Genomic DNA, 21,857 nt, shown 5'->3' on the forward strand with positions numbered 1-21,857 from the left:
CCGCCAAAGTGGGGATCAGAACCGGTAGGGGCCAGTTGCTGAGTACAGCAAGTGGCCTGGAGAAGCTCACAAAGGTGGCATGCCTTTGAAGCTTCCCCTGCCCATCATGGGGGAGGAGACCTAGCTCCTCGCCCAGGATGTGCATTGTTGCAGGCCCGGGAGAGTGGATGGCTCTCTACCCAGGGGTCCAGCAACATGTCTGCTGTGTGGCAGCCTAGGCAGCCCCTCAGACAAGACGTGCATTGTACATTAAATCCCACACTGGCATCAGTGCGGGTTTAATGTGCTGAGAAGTTTGATACCAAACTTCTCAGTCTTCAGTGTTGTCATCATGGTGCTGTGGAGTTCGTGTTGACTATCTCCCAGCACCATATACTCTTAAATGGCAGCACTGCACTTACAGTACCCAGGAATGGACCTGGGTACTGTAGGGGCACAGGGCTCATGCACCTGTACCCACACCACTGGCATAGGGCACCCAGCTAGAGGGGTGGCTGATGTATGCCAGGGCAGTGTGTGTTGTGGGCATGGCACACAGGGATGTGTGCCATGTCGACTCTGTTTTGTTCTGCACCCAGACACTCAACCTGCAAGGGCCGTGTGTGTGTGTGTGTCAGGGTACAGGGCCTCCAGGGGTGGCACAATAAGTGCTGCAGCCCTTAAGGGCCTTCTCTGGTCACAAGGCCCTGGGTACTTAGTGTACCATTTACCAGGGACTGACATGTGGCCAGAGATGCCAATTGAGTTTAGGCTTCAACACAGTTTTAGGGAAGGAACATAGGCCCTGGGTACCTGATTGGCAGGAGCCTAGGGCACACTCAGTCAAAGTACATCAGCAATTCAGCAAAAAGTGGGGGCATACCATGCAAGCAAGATGGCACTTTCTCACAATCCGTGTTCAGCATTTGTTTACCAGCGGCAGTCATTCACTTTCTGTAGATACTGATGTCATTCTGATCTTTTGCTTGTGCTGATAGTGTCAAAGTACCTCGACTTTTCCGTGTTTTTTTTTTTTTTTTTTGAAAAACCTTTATTGACATTGCAACCAAAGACAAGTATGGGCCTACAACCCTCGGGGCCGGCCGCTAAGCAGTTAAAGTAACAGCAAGCAAATCTTAATCACACGCAGCACCTCGGGAAGCAGATTCTCCATGCAAGTATACTCTAGTCCAGCGAACAGCCCAAAGGGGAAACCAGGATATAAAAGGTTTTCATTTTACAATAAGGGATAGAAGGATCAGGTGCCAATCAAGTTCTCAGCAGCGAAAAATGGCAGGCAGAGTAGTGAACGTCAACAATGAACAGCAATCTATCAAGTCAATGGCGCTGAAACAGGAGGTTCAGGATGTGGAGGAATGTCACGAGCCGTTTGCGCCTGCAGTCCCCTGCCCTAGTACCCAGAAGACATCACGGAAATTGAAGCACAAATAAAAAACAATGATTGGCAACGAAGGAAACCTACCGTACTGACCCCAGAAAAGAAAGACAAAGAAAAATAAGAGAAGAAAAAGGAGGCCATAGGAACAAAGTAAAGAACTAAAGAAGCCCCCCCCACCCTGCACCTCTGCAGATGACTACGGCCCCCCCCCCCGCAGTGTGCCTGTCGCCCCAGAACCAAACCCGAAATATAGAAGAAACAGAGAAAAAGGGGAAAGAGAGGAAACCCCCCCTAACAGAGAAGGGGAGAGAATAGTAATAAACTGGAGGAGGGCCTTCAACCATGCCCCTGGCTTCTCCCTCCCGCACAATATATTCCTCCCCAAAACAAACAGTAAACAACAAAAATTCGACCATGTCTAGGAGAAATGGGGAGCATTATTCACAGACTACACTATCAGTTATGCCGTGAGAGCACACAACCCCCAAGCCCGCCCGCCTATTAAATGACAACCTCTGAAGGATCAGCCTTATCCTTGGCCACGCTTTGCGAATCCACCAATGCATACCCAGCGACCCATTATCATGTCCAAAGTTACAAGGAAGAGGAGCATCCAAAGAAGACCAGGAAGGGACACACACATGTAGGGAGGATGTCTCTGAACACCAACACAGTCATCGTCATGGAAGATCACCTTTCCCAGTACTGCCCCAGGGCCTGCGCCGCACACAAGGTCCGGGAAGGAGGAATCAGCCAGAGCAGGCGACCGCTGCGGGATGATCGCCTGGGTCGCCGGAGGCCGCGCATGGGACAAAGTCACCACCTTCTGCTCAAGTCCAAAATCTCCGGAACAGGCCGACCCCACAGCCAGCCGACCACACGCTGCCACAGTGTCCGAAATTTCCAGCTGTCCCTTATTCACAGAGGCGGTCACGTTACTTTCCTCCTGTGTAGGGTGAAGCAGATCCTTGTGTACCTGGGGACAGGCAGACCGCAACTGTTCCGACGCTGACGCAATACCATCCAGCTTCCTCCCCAATACCCGGGCGCCGTGAACCAGGGTGGAATGAAGGGCTCCGACAGCGTCGAGAAGGTCACCGTACCCCAGCACAGCCCCCTGCGCTCGCTCCGCTACGCTCCTCTGCGCCACACGCTCCCAATCTTGCTGTGACCCAATGTACAGGATGATAGAGTCCATCCCATCAAGATGGCCGCAGGGCAGGGCCACCCCAGATGGGAACCGGGACTCAGGCACAAGCGCATCAAGTTCCATGTCACTGCAAACAGGGTTCCGGAGGCAGGCAAAATATGCATCCAGTGTGTGGTCACAGGTAACAGTCGTTCTCCTCCTGGGCCAGTGCCCGTGAAAACCGGGAGCAGCCCGCGCAAATCGGGACGAGCCACAGGCCGCGTCCGATCAGTTCACTGGCGAGGACCCAGGCAATCGCCGAAAGACCCTGGAATCGTCACCCCGGGTATGCACCCGTTACGCCACGCTCGATGGTAGGAGCGACCACAGCGAGATTCGGCCAATATTCGCTCCGCTTCGGTATTCCGACTCCACCCGGTCACCAATGGCCGCTGTTGTTGAACTGCCGCCCGGCCATGTTGTCCACCCGAGGTCCCGGCTCCAGGGCTGCACAGGCCGCAAACTTCAAACGAACATTTCTCAGGCGGTACCGCCGCCAGAAACTTCAGGATCACACGATCGGTTGCCGCTCTCAATCACCAACACGGTCATGTAGCACAGGCTGAGGATCACATGCAGGATATCTGTGCGGGATGTGGAGGTTCACGGAGCCGGGAGCCTACGCTGCCGTCCCGCTGGATTTACTTCTTGTGAGGACTTTTCCGTGTTTTGATTTTTTTTAAAGTGCTTGAAAATAGATCTGAGGTTGGGGTTAGCTTTTTTTTTTACCTCTTCTCTCATACTGTTTTAAATAATTTAGGGTAGACATTGAGAGAAGACTTGTAAGCATCACAGCATTTAACTTTTAGATTGGTCCCATGTTCAAGGAGGCTAGAAGGGTCCACTTCATACATAATTCTGTTAAAATCCTAAGCAAATAATAATAGCAGAGGTTCTTGTACCAGAGGAGGGGTTTGACAGCGTTTCCTGTGATTTTTAGCGCAGAAGGTACCCTGATTGTCTACATAATTTCTCCCGCTACTGACTGGATAGTCACAGGAGATCCAGAATTATTTCTGGAAGAGAATGTGCAGTCATCTAGAGAACATTTCCATACTAGGGCCCAACTGAGAACACACATGAAAACACGGTACGCGAGGGAGATCCTCGTAATTTCCTTAACAAAATTACTGCATTGGGAGAACTGGATCACACTGAGAGATTGGGCCAAAAGGAGTCCTACAATAGCGGACGACCTAACACAGGAGATATTTGTACGGCATTTCAGGAACCGCATATAGAATACGACATTCTGAGGAGGCATTTTCTGATACATGGAGCTCTCTTGGTGTTGGTGTACAGATGGTGGAAAAGAGGCACAGTGGAACCACCTGAACACTGATGTTTAAAAAATGTTTATGCTCTTAATGGGGCAGCCAGGGAATTAACACTTATTTACTAATCACTTGAGCACCGTCAGTGGGTGATTTAGTTTTGCTGTGGGATCAATGGACTGAGGATTTGGCAGCACAGATTTCTGACAGTGACTTGGAACACTGTTTTTAAATGCCACCCCCGACGTTTTCTGAAATTCTAGGTTTAAGTTAAATGCATATTTACTCTGGGCATATATTACCCCTAAGAGGATGAATAATATGCTCCTTGCTGCACAATGCTGGATGTGAGAGCTGAATTTTTCCATGTGGTCTGGAGTTGTACCTCTTGGAGAAATTTATAAACTTGGTGTTTACATTGGGTAGCTGTCCGATATCTATGAGCTGTTGAAGACCAGGGGGCTGGGCTTAAAGAGATGGGTGAGTGAACTCAGTCAATGGGCCGAATGTGAAGGTTTTATATTAAAAGCGGGGCATGCGTCCATAGTGTAATGCAGGCCTGAGATTTAACTGTCACCTAGACAGTCTCTGGGTTATTCTGGGCAAAATATTCCTGTACAAGATGTAGATGGTTGAGCTCTGATACATCTGTGTTGCCTTGATGTTCGGACAGCTGTTATTTTTATTTTTTTTGTCAATCTATTTTATTGATTTTGTGCTTTTATTACAAACTATTTATGTATGCAAGCATTATCGGACATTCTGGTTAATACAGTGGATATGGTACATGTACAGGTGTATATCCCATCCGCATTCCCAAGACAGTAGTAATACTTAAAAAGCTTTTGGGTGCAGTCCCAGTTTGTGTCCAGTTAATAAGGGAAAGAAGAGAGGAGGGACAGAAAGGCTGGACGGTTACTATTAATGTACAGTTCTAGCTTCGGACAGCTGTTAAAATGCGCTGCTGTGATAGCTCACTCCCCGTCCACAATAATAGGTAAGCAGGTATGAATATGTGTGTTGGAAGTGTTTAGCTGCCAAATTAAGGATAAGGCATTGCTATGTTGTCAATGTTTGGTGTAAGTTACTGTGCAATATGTTTGATTAAAATAATTTAAATAAAACAAATGCCAAAAAACAGAACTGTTTAAATACAGATCCAATGCCCGGATACGCTTACCGGTAACAGGAAGAGCCCCTCTGATTGATTGGTTGAATAAGCGCCAAGAAAGTGGTGTGTACCGAGCTGCAGATGCTGAGAGCTTTGAATCCTGCATCTTTCGCAATGTCATTCTTAGTCTTCAAGTTGTTGTAACAAAGAAGGCCATTAATAGTATGGAGTCCTGACCCCAGCACAGAAGGCTTGATCTCAAAAGATCGCCAGTGCAAGACCTGTGTTTGTGCTTTAGTAAATCCAGGTTGAGGGTGTGAGCATGTGGAGCAGTGGAGAGGCTAGTGAGGAAGATGGTGTACAGAGGAGCAGATGGTTTGTTTGAAGTGAGCTTCTTTACTAACCTCTTCCCTAAGTCTTTTAGTTCAGCTCGTGTGGCTGCTTTTCTTTGAAGGCAGAGTTACAGAAAAACATATTGTGCCGCAATAAAAATGGCCGCTAGGGAGCAAATGTCTTGGGTTGTGAGTCAATAGGGAGCAATCAATTTGATTTGATCTTTCAAGAGTAGGGTGTTTGTAGAATTCTTTCCACCAGGGCTATAGGGGAGCTGACGCACAAGAGCAATGGTAAGACAGACCAGCCAATCAGTGAAGAGAGATATGGACTTCTGTAAGCAACTTTGACTAGAGCATCCCAGAGATAGCTAAATGCTTAAAGAGTGAAGGGAGATTTAAAACAAAAAGACCCACTTGTGCCTAATGCACGGGATACAAAGGTGGATGAGGAGAGATTGGAAAGCATTTTGAGCAGGCTGGACCACAAGTAAATGTGAGCTGAAATGAAAGTCTAAGTTTATTTAAAAGTAACTTTATATATAGCCAATGAGTTCATTTGTACAATATCATTGTATTCGATAATTTGCAGACACACAGACATCCTCATTTAAGTAGATCTACAATTAGCTAAATAAATGCCTTCAAAACACTTATCAGCTGTACCTTTCCTTAAATTTATAGCAGGAGGTTCTAAATGTCAAAATACCAGTCTCTCACACAGTTTGTTGCCTTGCTAATATTGTTGTCTGTCCTTACGAATATTTGAAAACGGTTCTTCTGGGCATATAAAGCTTAATCTGATTTAGAAATCAAGATATAAATAAAATATTACACAAATGTGTTTATTGTTACACAATTATATCTTGACTACATCGTAAGTTATTTAAGACAAATGAATGACTTTTTTATCAATTTGAAGGGCGACTGAAGATTTATCCATCATTCTTCCTTTTTGTGAATCCATGCTTATGTTGTAATGTACTCCGCTTATATTTGATAAGAGTTTGATAAGTTAATCTATATATTTTCATATAATATAGTGAACGATAATAGTATATACTTAATGTACTAAATGTTAACATGCTCATGGACAAATTATCCGTCCTAATGGCAGACCTTGTGATGTCACACACTTCAGCTAGGTAGTTTAGGGTTTCTTTACTTTCGTAATATGAAGTTGATTTTACCTCAATTCGTCACACCGTAATCATGATTATAATTTATCTGTGGAGGAAGAAGCCAAAAAACAGTCTTATTTTACAATTTAGTATTAACATTTCAGTTCAGTAACTTTTTAGAGCATTTTTTGACTTGCATGCCTGTATTCCAAGACTTCTCTCAGAACTTGTCACACCTAGTTACTGTTTAAGTGCTTTTGTTTTCTTGTTGTAGATTTTGTGGACCTTAACAACGGCAAGTTCTACGTTGGGGTCTGTGCTTTTGTGAAAGTCCAGCTGAAGGTAAAGTACTTTCTGTTCAATAACTATTGAGAATAATCTGCACTTGGTTACATTGTGCATTAGCTTTAACTTTCTGTCCTGCTAGGTTCTTGGAGGTTGACCGCCATCGGTCATCGCAGATAGCAATTCAAGGGTCATTTCTGATCTATTGTGACCTGGAGCTATTACTTGTGCTATTGAGACATTGTGTATTCCTCTTTCAATTTGCTAAATGTGGAGTCTTATCTCGTCCCATAAGCAAAGGTACTAATGGTTGTACCTTCCCACTGTCAGAGTACCCAAACAGCCTCCATCTTGTAAGGTATGCTTCAGCTATGTTGTGAAAGATGGCAGCTGGATTCCCTGGTGCCTGTCAACTTGGCACCTGGACTCTGCTCTTGCTCCTACAGGGAATGGGATTCAGACACCTCTCAGTGCACAGTAGTAAATGTCTTTATGTGACATGTGATTAAAACAATCTCAGAACTAGCGCAGTAACAAGAAAAAGCAAGATTGATTGCAAGCTTCTTTGGGGCTTGTTTATGGACAGTAGAAGAGTAAGAGTTCTGTCTTCAGTGCATGCTAGTTCTGATTGTTTTCAATGCTTTCTCTCTCCTTCCTCAAACCACCTCCCTTCAGGATGGTTCATACCATGAAGACGTGGGTTATGGTGTCAGTGAGGGGCTAAAGTCAAAAGCTCTGTCACTTGAAAAAGCACGGAAAGAAGCTGTGACTGATGGGCTGAAAAGAGCCCTCAAGTAAGCGCTCTTCATTTTCTGGAAACATATGGCCATCCAGTAATCCCTTACAGCATTTGTTTTTGACGTAAATTTGATGTTAATATCTATTCATTAGAACTGGTTGGGAGTATCCTGAACTGTGGATTGACATGAAGATGGTACCTATCAACCTAAGCTCTTCTTGTATTCTTCTCTATATTTGTTCTGCCTCATCATGTTCATGTGTCCATGTTGTTCCCTTTGCTAATCCTACACCTTGATGTCATGACTCCATGCCTCCTTCTCTTCTTAGTGCCACTTATCACTTGCTTGCCCCTATCTTGGTCTTTCTTTACTAACCTCTTCCCTAAGTCTTTTAGTTCAGCTCGTGTTCTGTTTCTGTAAGTAACATTTTATTATATCCATTGCTTCCTTCTAGTTATCAGACTCTCCCACTAATACCTTATATGCTCGGTTTTCTGAAAATGATCTCTTGACTCCCAGCTATCCTCTATCATGCAGTTCGAATGGAGATTATCACTGTTCAGTTTTCACACTGGCTGTGATGATGCAACTTATTTTCTCTCTGTTTTATGTGGTGTACTTCCAACTTGCCTTTATATTTCTCCTCTTTTTTTCAGTTTTTTTAAAAATGTATTTGTAAACTGTTGATAACCTTATTTGTCACTTGACAATTCTCCTACAGCAACACCGCCCTCCCTGGCCAGATGACACCTCTCACCCCCGGTCATACTCTTATGTGTGTTCTTCCACAGTTTTCCTATTGCTTCCCTACTGTTTCCTTTTACTTTCTGCTTGCCATATGGTTTTAATCCTGTGTTTTTAACTTAGAAAAAATAACTTTTACATAACCAAATCAACATTACCCTAGCCAAATTCTTTCCAAAGGATGTATGTTCTCTATCACGCAGTAGCATCCCTCTCTTTGTTCTTTTTTGCCTCTTGCTAAATTTATTTTTCTCCTATTACCCTTAACCATGTTTATTTAATTTAACCAATCCCTACATTAATTATCACAATTACCCCCGGTATGTGTTCGTACCGTTTGAAGATTTTTTTTGTGTGAAAAAATACTTGATGCCTTTCTCTTCTTTAAAACTGTTCATTCAAACCCATGTTTTCTCAACTAATTATGCACCCAATATGTGCATATATAAGAGCCCTTTATTTTTTTCCTCCTACGTCTGTCAGCCCAATGTCAATCTGTTGGAGAAACGTTGCCATGATGTTCACGATTCTTTACCGGGCCACTTTTCGGACTTTGGACATCCAGCAAAAGATCTCGCTCACATAACAGTTGCAACAACCACAAACAGAATTTAAAGTATTGTAATATCTGTGTCCTGGAATTAGAGTAGGGTCTCCTTCAAAACGATTCTTCACATCTTTCTGTGAGAGAAATGCTTCCCCCTATTAAAATCATATAACTTAGGAATTAATGATAAACTAGCAGATGTAACACGATTATACTATAGGCTGTGTACTATACAATATACTTGTGACAGAAAAATCTGCTGTAGTAAATCCATTTAGTCTTGTCCGCATTATTAGGTCTCGCTGGCGTTGCAGCGCGAAGCGCTGCCGCCAACGAGACTTATTGTTGCCGTGTTTGCTCCCAAGGGAGACAGACCAGGGCACGCGCAGCGATCCGGGTCTGTGGACGCGCTTCTGAGACGTGCTTGCGCTGACGCACACGCGCGCGCACACACTCCGCCGCTGCCGACCCCCCTCACCGCATCCCCGGCTGCCTAACGCATGGCACACACCTCGCCGCCGCCTCCCCTGTTGGAGACCAGTGTATGTATCAAAAATTTCTGATCGCTGCAGGGGCAAGATTTTCGACTGTTATGCAATATCATCATGGAAATGTAGTGACTTGCAACTACGATGAAATGTGGTTTAATTTTTTTTGGGGGGTTTACATAAAAATAATTACAAAACAAGCGCTTGCAGCGCAGTAGGTCTCGCATTTGAGAAAGTTTCAGCTATTGGCATTGTACATGGCAATGCCTTTTATTTATGTGTTTATCAAACCTGCAAGCAGCGTTTACGACCGCTTGCAGGTTTTGTAAAAACATAAATAATAAAAGACATTATCATTTACAATGCCAATGGAGGAAACCCTCTTAAATGCGCGACCTACTGCACGTTCTTGCTTTATCTGCTGATACGTGTGTTGCTTAGAGGCAACGAGCAAGTCTCAACGCAGACTGCTTTTACCTCACACAGCAAAAGCGTGGTTACAGTTCACGCACGCAAACACGCACAACCCAGCGTCGGTGCATCATTTGTCACTGCTCCGGATTTTATTGTATTCTTTTTTTCTGTTTTCATATAGCGCGAATTTAGCCCAAGGACATTCAGATCGCTTTACGCGGGCACTAGGGTACATCACGCAGTTTCTCGTTAGCACGGGTACAAGTACTACGACCGGACGATCTAGAGCCGAGGCAGTACTCCATCCACGTACCCCCCTGCAAGGCCGCAGTTCTGGCCGTTAGGTCGCGTCGCTCCCTACATACGCTTCTCTTCTTGTGCAGCATGCTCGTCGGTGCAGACGTCAACCCCGGGTTAGCTAACACCACAATGGTGTATCAGTCCTACCTGCGGTACTGCTATTTCCAATCTCGGCGCTGGCTGGAGCTGTGTGTTCTTCTGCAGCTTGTGCCCCAGTGTTGTGCTTCACGAACACTGCTCTTCACAGTTCCAGGCCCCCGGTCCACCCTCCAGATGAGCTGTAGTCTCCGCTGTGCAACACAGCCACCGACGGAAGGTGAGGGGCGGAACTTCTCTCTGCTCACTTTCACTTTCGGTTGCTGCGCTCTGCGCCTGAGGGAGCAACATCTCTCAACAGAGGCTGCGGCGGGCAGAAATCCTGCCTCACAGGAGGAACAAGGCCAACATCTCTCCTCCAGGTACTCGGGCAGATGGCTAGTGTCGCTGCACAGTTCACGCAGCCAATTAATATATGTAAATCGAATAAATTACAACGCACTGTATCCAAGGACGAGGTTACATGACAACGCGGATTGAGAAACACAAGCAACTTGAGCGAGCAAAGCCTGACCATTACAACGAAGACTGTTGGATTTCTACCCCAAGACATTTTGGAAAGAAATTGAAAACATGTCGCGTTTTACCTCAGGTCGAAGGCAGTGCTTTCAGTTGGAAACAAAAAGCATTTGCAATGCAATAGGTCTCGCATTTGTGAGAGTTTAAGCTATTGGCAATGTAAATAACAATGCATTTTATTTATGTTTTAAAAATCAACAAGTAAATAAAAGGCATTGTCATTTACAATGCCAATAGCTCAAACTCTAGTAAATGCGAGACCTTTTGCATTGCAAATGCTTGTTTTTAAATACCCAGTAATCACAAATGAGGTATTTTCAGCCTTAATCATGCTTTTACAGCCAAAAAGACCTTTTTGAATAGGTTGACAGGTATTGTCATTTCTAGATGGTGGTTCTGCACTATCTCTGCCATTAAGCTGTACTTGGGTTCTGCACCTCAGATTAACCTAGTTGAGGTTGAACTAGAATCTACACCGAACCAACTCCCTCCCAAGCAGAAGCCCTCACAAGGTGGCACCCTTCCACACTTACGGTTGCGTGAGCAGACGTACAGGGGTGAGGCTCACCTGGGTAGTTCACAAGAACCACAGAGGAGGAGAAGAGGTGGGATACGAGTGGCTTGCAGGCCTTCCTCATGGCTCCTCAGAGATACTCTTCGCATTTGCCAAAGGTTGGGGGGGAGAGCCACGGGATGAGAGGTGCTGATATGCAGTGGCATCTATGTTGCAGAATTCAATGGCCAAACTGGCCAGTGGTAGTACTACAGGGTCTCTGTATCTCCACTTGTCTTCTGTATTACTCTCTGAAGCATAGCTATGGAAAACGAAATGCTATTTTTGTTTCTTTAGCAATGATTTGATGGATGCTGCAGCCCTAAAAGCTTGTGCTTCGTCTGTCCTTCAGGTTTCCTGTGAGTCCAGCAACTCCTGTAGGGCCTAGTTGTGAAACAACCCGTACTGTTTTAAAAAAATATATATTTTAATTTTTGTTTGCAATGGTTCTAATTTCCTGGACTGTGCTGGGGAAGAGTCACAGATTATATGGCCCTAGGACACCCATGATGTGGTACAAAATTGCCATCTGTAAATTAGCACTTTGGTAGGAACCAAAACATTCCTGCACATTAGCAAAGGCCATCGTGAGAGTTGCGGATAATGACTATGTATAGCTCCAGTGGTGAAGCGAACACTGCAAATGGGTAAATGGTAGTAGTGATGGAGTTGAAGGGGGGTGAAGTGCAACCTGGGTTTCCTCCCTGTATACCCCTCCTTTCCCCATACTTTCTTTGTCTGGACCTGTACAGATCCCATCTGTTTCACTGTGCTGATATTGCTCTGACTGAAAGGCTTTTTTTTCACCCTGCAAATATGACCTTATTAATGAAAGAAGAACGGGGAGTAGAGTATAAAATTAATGACAGGAATATGGCTCTGGAATCGTGCAACAAAGGCCCACAGGTGAGCCCGAGTAGTGACTCCACCTTGTAGGCTTACTAAAACAATCAAAATATCTTAAGCAGGCAACAAACCATTACCAGTGATATGGACCTATCACTTTGCTGTCCTATTTTGAATCAATCTCCCAACTCTCACTAAAAGACTTTCTACTTGAGTGATGATCATGGAAAGATCTTTGAAACTTTCTAGGCTCTTAATAACCTATTCATTACTTAACGCTTTAAAACATTTGTCCATGGACCCTACTTCAGACCGCACTCTGTTATTATATTAACCAAGTTCAAAAATTCATTAGTAAAGTACTAGATGCCACAATACAGGCTACAACAAAAGTTGCCTTGAATAAAAATAGATTGTTAAAAGAAAATTGGAAGCACCTGGACTTGAAAGAAAATGGAGTTGCTCATACTCCCAGGACATAAAAGCACTGTATTCAGCTAGGTTGCAGAATCTAAAAATCAAATCAAGACAAAAAGCTATCAACAGTTGGACGAAAATAATTTCACTGTTAAAAGAAAGAGATCCTTGCACGTAGATCTCATGCTTGGTCGATACTTAATGAATATAAAATTCTTAAACCGCTGCCCTATTTAGAGACAGGATGGACCAGACGCCAAAAAAACTATTTGATCAGGTTGTGATTTGTCGTCCTTCCTGGTCTCTCCAATGCACTACCTTGGATCCAAGACATAAAAAGTACTTGTTGTTGAGTGTGCAAAACAGGGGAAGAAAACCTAATTCATCTGACTTGTATCTGCGCCAAACTATTGGAAGAAAGAAAGAGAATGCTAAAATTAGCAGGGAGCGTGTACATGCCGGCAAGCAGTAATTGCATGCTTTAAGTCATCGGATACTCCGCTGAATTACAGTTATGCAAAGTTCTTAAAACTGGTAGAACTGCAAAAGAGTATCTCCAATTAAATCCACTGTTAAGATATAACTATGTTGTTGAAAATGGTCCCACTCAATATTAAAGACACTATTACTGTGATGGACTCTGAATATTTACAAGGCTCTTTATTGCTGTTTGCGCTTTCCAGGACTATTTGCTAATTTTAATTTTATACTATGCACTTTATAGGAAATGGTGATTTTATATCCAGTGATTTTAACCAATTTTTATGTATTAAATAATTGGCAGAGTATTGTAATATTTTCAATAATATAACAATAACATTTCTATTCTATAAAAAAAATAATCGAGATGGCCAAAAATGTATGTTAGGCATGTGAGCTGTAGATTACATGCTTTGCATAAGTCTGCCATCTAGTTTTGGGTCCGGATGTTTGCACTTTGTTTTAGTTCGAAGAAGTCTTTTCCAGTCATGAGTTAGGTGACTCCTCCTTTTGGTGATAGTACGCATGGGCATCGACTCAATTGTTAGATTGTTTTTTTTCGCCATTGGGTTCATACGTGAATTGCTGCGTTCCGGTTCGACACCGTTCTCTGGTTCCCCTCGGTGCGCAATCCACTATCCTTGAAGGTATTGTTTCTCTATCGCGTATTCCTGCCTTCACATATCGTATCCATTTCTAAAACTTTGATAGGATAGTCTTGTGCAAGGCCCCTGGGCCTAGCTGCATCGACCGAGTTCGCAGTAGATAGAACGGACTCCATTCCAGTTCTGCCCGGGTGCCACTCTTAAGTACCCCCGCGCCGATCTACACGATGTGTGCAATTTGTGCTTATCACCCGAACACAACGAAGAAAAATGCAAAGCCTGCCAATCGTTCCGATCGAAAAAGACGCTCTGTGACCATTGGGCTCAACGTCACGAAATGTATCAGCAACACATAGACTGCGCTCCAGATCTCGATGGAGAAAATGTCGACCAAGAGATCTTCGAAGCACAGGGAGCTGAGTCAGAGAAGGAAGAACACATCTACGTGTCCGAGGAAGACTCCGACATCGAGGAAGACATCACACCCGGTAAGCGTACTGTGAGTAAAGATACTCCTCTGTCCCAAAAGGTACCCTCTAAAAAGGCTCTGGTCCCTCTTCTACCTTCGGGCCAAGGTCGGCACCGAGATAAAGTTTTGAATGCTCCGCTTTCGGGCCCGGCACCGAAACACGTATCAAAGCCTTCCCTCTCGGGACAGAGTCGACTTCCTTCAAACTCAAACAAGAGGTCCAATCTCTTCTGGAAAAGGGAGCTATAGACCCCGTCCCATTACAATATCAAGGGATGGGTGTATACTCTTTCCTTTCTAATTCCCAAAAAGGATGGTTCTCTCAGACCTATATTAGACCTCAGAAGATTAAACCTATACATTAATTCAGATTACTTCCATATGGTCACTCTTCAACAGGTGCGTCCTCTGTTACAACAAAGCGACTTTATGTCCACTCTGGACTTAAAGGACAAGTACTTCCATATTCCAATACATCCCGCTCATCGCAAATACCTCAGGTTTGTGGTAGCGGGACAACATTACCAATTCAAAGTGCTCCCATTCGGAGTCACCACTGCTCCCAGAGTATTCACCAAATGCCTGGCAATAGTCGCTGCACATTTGCGAAGACGTGTTCACGTCTTCCCATATCTAGACGACTGGCTCATCAAAGCCAGCACTCTCACAAAGTGCCTACAGCACACTCAAAAAACACTGCACTTACTACATGACCTCGGATTCACAGTAAATCTGTTGAAGTCCCATCTTCAACCCACCAATATGCAAACGTACTTGAGGGCCACTCTGGATACACAAAAAGCTCTAGTCTGTCCCAATCCAGCCAGAATTCACAATATTCAGGTTCTCATTTCCAACTTTTAATCCAACCACTCATTACCAGCTCGGGTATTCATGCAGCTACTAGGAATGATGGCATCCTACATTATGATAGTTCTGTATGCAAGACTTCAAATGCGTCCCCTTCAAGAATGTTTAGCACATCAGTGGAATCCGTATCAGGGTCGATTGACAGATCTAGTGTTGGTGGACGGCCTCACTCATCGCACTCTGCAGTGGTGGAATCCACAGAACCTTTCCAAAGGACGGCCTTTCATTGACCCAGTTCCACAGACCGTACTACCAACAGACGGATCACCCAATGGTTGGGGAGCTCATTTCCTAACTCACACGATTCAGGGATGGTGGAGTCAAAAGGAAAAGCAACTCCACATAAATCATCTAGAGCTGCTAGCACACTCTCTCCAACTGTCCCACCTTGCACAAGTCATTGGAGATGGTAGATTCATCACAAAATTTACCTCCGTACCTGGGGTTAGCAGAGAGCACTGTGGCTGAATTTGTACATGGTTCATTACTCTGAATGATCCTTCTCCTCTCTACAAAGCTGTGCTGTATGCTACCCATGTTGAACACACACGTCTGCGGGAGCGGCTAGTAGTGCTTCTGCCAGTTATGGTTCCAGTGGACTTGTCACCACATTGTCTCGCCCTTCTCCTCCTTCTAAACCACAGAGGTGCACCGTTGAAGTAGTGGGACTGATATCCGTCTGCTTGTTCACCTAGCAGGTTGCTCTCTGTGCTCTTCACATCTTTGGTGGCTCTAATTTGAGTTGGCTGAGGCCTGAATTGCTGAACTGCACAGGTCAGATGGACCGCTATTGTCTTTGAACTAAAACCAGGCTTCTATAGATTGCTGCATATGTTCATATGGACTCATTTGGACCACTCTGGTATACCTATATTTGATGCTCTGTTAGGAAGCTGGCAGTGGGGCGCCAGGTGGAGGGTGTGTCCAGGAAATGGAGTTTGGCTCAACTGGGCTAAAACGTGGCTCAACTTTGATTTCCATGAGTTCTGGTTGACTCTGGTTTGTGTTTTGGTGGAATTCTTCATGGCAGGAGCTGGTTGGCAAAAGTGAGTGGAGACACAAGTGAGAAATGCAAGCTGCTGGTGACCCCAGTCCGGCGTCTGGCTATAAACAGTGGCAGCAGAGAGTTGATAGAGTTGAGCATATGAAGTGTTTACGTTATATTGAAATTGTTGCTCTTTATGTACATTGGCTTTTTATTAAAAGCAAATTAAAAGACAAAATTCTTTTTTCTTTCCCTCTGCGTGGATATTTTTTTTTTTTAAGTGTGCATCACTAAAGGTAACTGGAGACCAGAGAACTTAATTATACGAAGTAGCTGATTTCATTCTTGAGGCCTGTGAGAGGACTTTGTTATTTACTTTGTGGACTTTCTCTGGTCCCATACTAAAAACTTAAAAACTGTGTCTGAAATTGGCATTCACAGTACACTAAGATGAAATTAAATTTAACTTAAACAATGTGACGAGGTCACAGAAACTGAACTTTGGAAAAAAATCCATAACTTTGGAATTGTTAAGAACATTGGTAGGACTAACAATCCAATGAATTCTAATAATCAATTCTACGGTAGCTAACTATTCCTTTATTCTTTGAAACGCAGAAAAGAACTACTAACACCAGTTTACTTGGTTATTTAAGACAAGGCAATCTGATTCTAACTATAGCCAAAGTAAATTGTACTTCTAAATCAACTCAAGGGTTTGTACAGAATTTTATTCTATTTATGCGATGGATGTTTGGACATCATGGATAATATTAAAAAAGAAGACTCTTTGCCTGGTTTGAACTCCATTAACTCGGAGATACTTACTAAATGTATTAGTAACTATATGAACTACTACTAATGCACACCACATCTCCAATACACAAGCATCAGTTTGGAATGTATTTCCTAACTGCAGCTTACAAGATGCTCAAGATGAGACTACAACCCTCGTATCCTATTTTAACTGCTTTGGGGCAAATAAGCACAACTTTAACAGAGATGTCAGATACTGCTTTCAACTTGTGCGCACTACTATCCGAACCAAGTTTCAATTTTAAAGATCAATTAAACTGACATGAAAAGTGTCAATGAAGTTTCAAATCAAGGTTGCTTGTTGTATAAACATCTGGAGACCTTTACATCTCATTTTTCATTGCTGTCCATGATTTAATTGTCCAAGTTCAGCTAATTAAAACCAAAAATGTGCATTATCTACACAACTCTATCACTAACCACTTTCTCACTGCTGGCCGGATTGCTACAGAGAGAGTCCTAGGTTAATATCTTCATGTACACTGAAACCTACAGTGATTCCCGAGGTTGACTTTTCAATCTCTTGCTCCCCTCCCTTGAATAATCAAGATCTACTACTGATTACTCTGCCATCAAGACAAACAAGACAGAACAAAATAAATGATATAGATACCAGTAACTCAGTTAAAAGAACTAGCAAGATCAAACACAACTTTCCTGTTTTAGATGCCAGTTTATAGTTACAATCTCCATAGCTTGTGAAGGCTTCCACGCGTACAGAAGCAGACAAAAGCTAAATTAAAAGTTGGGGTCTCAAGGATGTGGTGCAATCAAAAATTTATCGAATAAAAAATGTATTTTCAAAATTCCACAGGCTTGAAAGGGATTAGTTGCATCTTCAGACCGGAAACACCAATTATAGCTGTTGACAACGAGTAGGCTATCTTAGATCAAACTATGACAAATGAGCATAACACAACTGCTGCCTCCAAACTAGTTGAGGGACAGGAACAGGCATGGAGCCTGTCAAAATTATAACTGTGATATCATCAAGTGATAATAACGACGTTAAACGTCAAGTCAGTGCATCTTTGTCAGTTGATCTTAAGCATGATCATTTATTTCAGAGTAGCTGAAGAGATTATCATTGCAAAGGTGTTTCTGCAGCCTGTACAACAAAACTCTACCCTGCTGTTCTTTCACTAGACGTGAGTAAAAGAAAGAGGTTTTTTTAACCTTAAAAGTAATTCGCTGTCAAAATCTACTGAAGTGATACATTTGTACTGCAGCTGGCTGTGTTTCAGCATTCCCTGGAATTGTGAAAATTATTTTGGGAGAATCGCACAAGCAGGCGATTATTGTGATAATAATGATCCCACTCTGTATAATCAGACCAGATCTAAATTAAACCCTGATAATCAAAAGTTTCTTCTTCAGATATCTCAAGTTGTGATTGAATCTTCCCAAACTGACATATATATTCCTCACCGTGCCACAGGTCCTCGTGACATGATAAATCGTCATAATGAACTAAAATTGCTGAATTTTTTTCTAGAGTTCATACTGTTAAATCACAGGACCTAGCAAGAATACAGATAAATATGGACCAAACATTAGGCATGCCAACAAGTTGGATCTCGGGTAAACAAATGGGAAAGACAGTCTGAATTAGCTGTCTTGATGTCCTACTGGAACCAGTGCCTGAAGGTAAATATTCAAGTATATTAAGATATCCCAAGCGGGTCTTAATTACACTCCTAATTGTTCTGCTCGAAATATTCCACTGGATACCATGGAAAAAAAACCGTAAAGGTTCTGACTGTCATACCTGTAATGAAAATTGCATTTAATTGAGATAGATCTTTAAGAAAGTTGGTTAAATATCATGGATCTGAAGTATCTCATGAAGATAACATCTGGACAAATGGAGACTGGGTTATATTTTCTCAATTTTGAATTTGCTACAGGATTCCTAACTGGCTCACACATCTATATACTTACTCGTATGATACAATTTTTATTTGCTCTTGAAATTCTAGCCGAAATTAAAATACAACGAAGGTTGAGGGGGGTTCTGGTATAATGCCATTCATTAATTCCTATTTTAGCGTCTATTTTCAAGGATCTTTGAAAATTACAGATTTCTAATTTAACAATTGCGCTACTTATAAAATGCCTGAAAAAGTTTAATGGGGAAGCAGAGCAGCAGTCTCCTAATTTTAGTTACATAAGAATTGAAGGGAAACCCCTTTCCTTGAATTGAAATATATAATTGTAGTATTTTTAAGAATGCACAGCAAGATATCTGTTACTAATAATTGTTTATTTCAGTTACGAGTAGAGCGACCTTAAACTCTGTATTTAGTGATATTGATGATCTTACAGAAAGTATTGTAAAAACCTTTGTTATAATTATTGGAGACTTTAATCGAAAGGTGCTATACAAAGCAAGTGAACCATTGTATGTAGACTCAGCTGATTTTTATTACAAAATCCCAAAGTTCAGTTTAATGGACAAATACTAAAGACTTTTGGAAAAATTGATATTTATTTTTATTTCCTTTTTTGATCATTTAATTTTATATTTAGACACTGCTGAACAGATTATTCTCATCAGTCAGTGAGCAGTAATACTGTTCTTGAGTAAGTTTTCCCAGTTTCATGAGCTTAAAATAATAACTAGATCTGAAAGGTGCCATCTTCCTTAACATACCGGCTTAAAATGGTTACTTATGCTGTATGATAAAGCTAACATTTACAAGTCAGAATTGGCAACAGTGATTCATGCAAAACATTTATTTGGATCCTTGATCTGTCAGGTAAATTAAATCATTTCTCGGCACCTTATTTCATTATTGACCAAAAGGCATTACTCAGTAATTGTGGTACATCGTTTCATACTTTCTCCTGGGCTTGGGAATTTTTTTAGTCCAAGCTATTCAACTTTGTATGATTTAACTGTAAAAGTACTAAAAGAAATGCACAATTTAATCAATAGCATATTAAATATGCTGCCCTCATTTCAGAAGAGAAATGAATCAATCAATCAGGGGGTTTATAAGCGCGCTATTCACCCATGAGGGACTCAAAGCACTAGCCTTATATATGTATAGAACATGCATGAGGTCCAAATTAAAATTACCCATATTCGAACACCCCAGTTTGGAGCTTTGACAATTAAAATCCCACTATAAAATAAATACGTGAAATTATTCAAGCCAAGAATGAGGCAATTTGTAAATGAATTATCTGAATTTGACAATTCAAGGGACTCATGGGAATTTTGGAGTCTTGTTCTATCAGACCTGAGCAGCTACTGTTCAATAGCATTTCTTGATTCAGGTGGAAAAAAATGGCCAAGATTTTGCTGGAAAATCTTTCTCAGTGTGCACTAGAAAATAATGATTACATTTTCTCAGGCTAGCTTTATAGCGAACGAACTGTTCAAATCTAAGCACGGCTTGTCCACATTGATAAGTAGAGCATCTGAAGAAAAAGAAAAAGGTTACAAACTGTTTGTGTGTTGCATTGATGCATCGAAAGTGCTTGGTAAAGTGGACAGAAGTGGTTTGAATTGTACTCTTGGGGTGTTGTAACACTCTACTACACTTTGGAATTGAATGAATTCAAGGAGCGTGGGTGGAAATTAAATCATCAAACGGCTTTGGACTTGCACCCAAAATATTTACACACTGGCAAACTTTCTTCTTTTTACTCTATTGTTGTTTATACATGTTCTCATAATAAACTCTCTTATAAAATGTTGGAAATAAGAAAGGGTTGTTTTTGTCTCCCCTCTTCCTTGCACTATAGAGAACACTTCTGGTCTCCTTGGAGGTTATGTCCCCAAGGTCAGGCCCTTGGCATATGCTGACAATTTGTTTATCCTCTCAGTGGCACAAATCTGACTCCAAAAGCAGTAGAAACCCATTGCAAGAGCATAATGACATCAATGGATTAGTAATCAACTTTTCAAACACTAATATGATGTCCTTCGGCTGCCGAAAGCTCAGTTGAACTTGCCCTTTGGATATTTTCCGATAAAACAAGTTTCTGACTTACTGTACCTTGGGGTTTCATTGACAATACATTAAAATAAATGTACGTGTCTCAAAAGTAGATACCAGATGTTCTGGAGTATCCAACGCTTTAAAATATTTATGGAAGAAGTCTGGGGCGAGCAATAGGGCCCACCGTGACTGCTGCAAATACATTTTCCCTTATTGCTTTATGGCTCGCTAGTATAGAGGTAACTCGGAGGGTTGGAGAAAATCTTTATCCGAAGCATCCCTTACCTTTTTAATCTCATCTTCTGCTGTGCGTCGCTGGTTGCAGCTTGAACTAGGACTTGCCTCCTGATGGCGCTTTATAATACGCGGATTTGTTGATAAACGTTGTTTGTGGTTGTATGAGTGCAGAGCAAAATCCCTTCTAAACGTAAGTGACGAGGAAACCTTGGTTATGATTGTCTACTAGTGCCCAATCTAAAATTGTCTCGCGCGTACACAAAATAATTTCCAGACTGTGAGTTACCTTCCTTTATTTTTATTGATTTGTTTCCTGTGCAGGTGCTACGGAAATGTACTTGGGAACTGCATCCTGGACAAAGATTACCTGCGCTCCGTGAACAAGCTCCCTCGCCTGGTATGTTGACTGCTGTGTGGAGATACCACGCACACTCTGCACAGTTCCCCAGTGCCGGCGGCTATATAAGCATCTGGAATGTCCGCGAGCTCCTCTGATCTTTTACAAGTGGGCTTGCTTTGAAATAATGTTACCCTCTGCTTGCACCCTGGTCACAGGGAGTGAACACTGACCGTATCCAGGGGGTACGTGTGTTTTCAGCTTCCTCTCTGACTCCTTAGCACTGCTGAGCATGCATACCATCGGCAACTCGAGGGTCGACAGCGCACTCTGCTGGCCATATTTCGAACTTGCTGCCCAACACATTTTGCTGATGTTCTTCTAATCTAAGGCTATCAAAAAACAAGCATTGGCAAATACAATTGTCTCGCCTTTTGGTTGTCAATGTAGACCTATGGTTTTTGCCAATACTTTTTGCATATGTAGTGCAGCATTGGAAACAAAAGCTAAAAGCATATTTTACCCTCACAGCTATAATGACACATGTGTCAACATATTAGTTTCAAGGCAATTTTAGGTGGCCAAGGCATTTAAACAAAGTTGAGTGGGTTTGCCTATGTACTGACTTTCAAAGTACAGACACCGCCCCTCCTATAGTTGCATTTAGTACTTGTTTTTCATGCTTCACTGTGCGTATATTTTTGTTCCTCTTTGGTCTTTCAGCGTGTTTAAAGCTATTCAATTTCCAAAAATC

The 21,857-nt window shown here is 42.5% G+C and overlaps 1 protein-coding gene across 2 annotated transcripts in view; it reads left to right on the forward strand.

The window, feature by feature from the left end:
* The window catches only part of RAD52 (RAD52 DNA repair protein), a 210,470-nt gene that overhangs the window by 107,672 nt on the left and 80,941 nt on the right, over positions 1 to 21,857 (forward strand). For both annotated transcript variants that reach the window (XM_085652251.1, XM_085652252.1), the window contains exons 5-7: positions 6,680 to 6,747; positions 7,366 to 7,484; positions 21,088 to 21,163. In XM_085652251.1, the coding sequence (XP_085508377.1) occupies positions 6,680 to 6,747; positions 7,366 to 7,484; positions 21,088 to 21,163 (263 nt within the window). The remainder of the gene's footprint in view (positions 1 to 6,679; positions 6,748 to 7,365; positions 7,485 to 21,087; positions 21,164 to 21,857) is intronic.

This window comes from Triturus cristatus, chromosome 4_1 (genome assembly GCF_964204655.1).
Source record: "Triturus cristatus chromosome 4_1, aTriCri1.1, whole genome shotgun sequence".
NCBI lineage: Eukaryota > Metazoa > Chordata > Amphibia > Caudata > Salamandridae > Triturus > Triturus cristatus.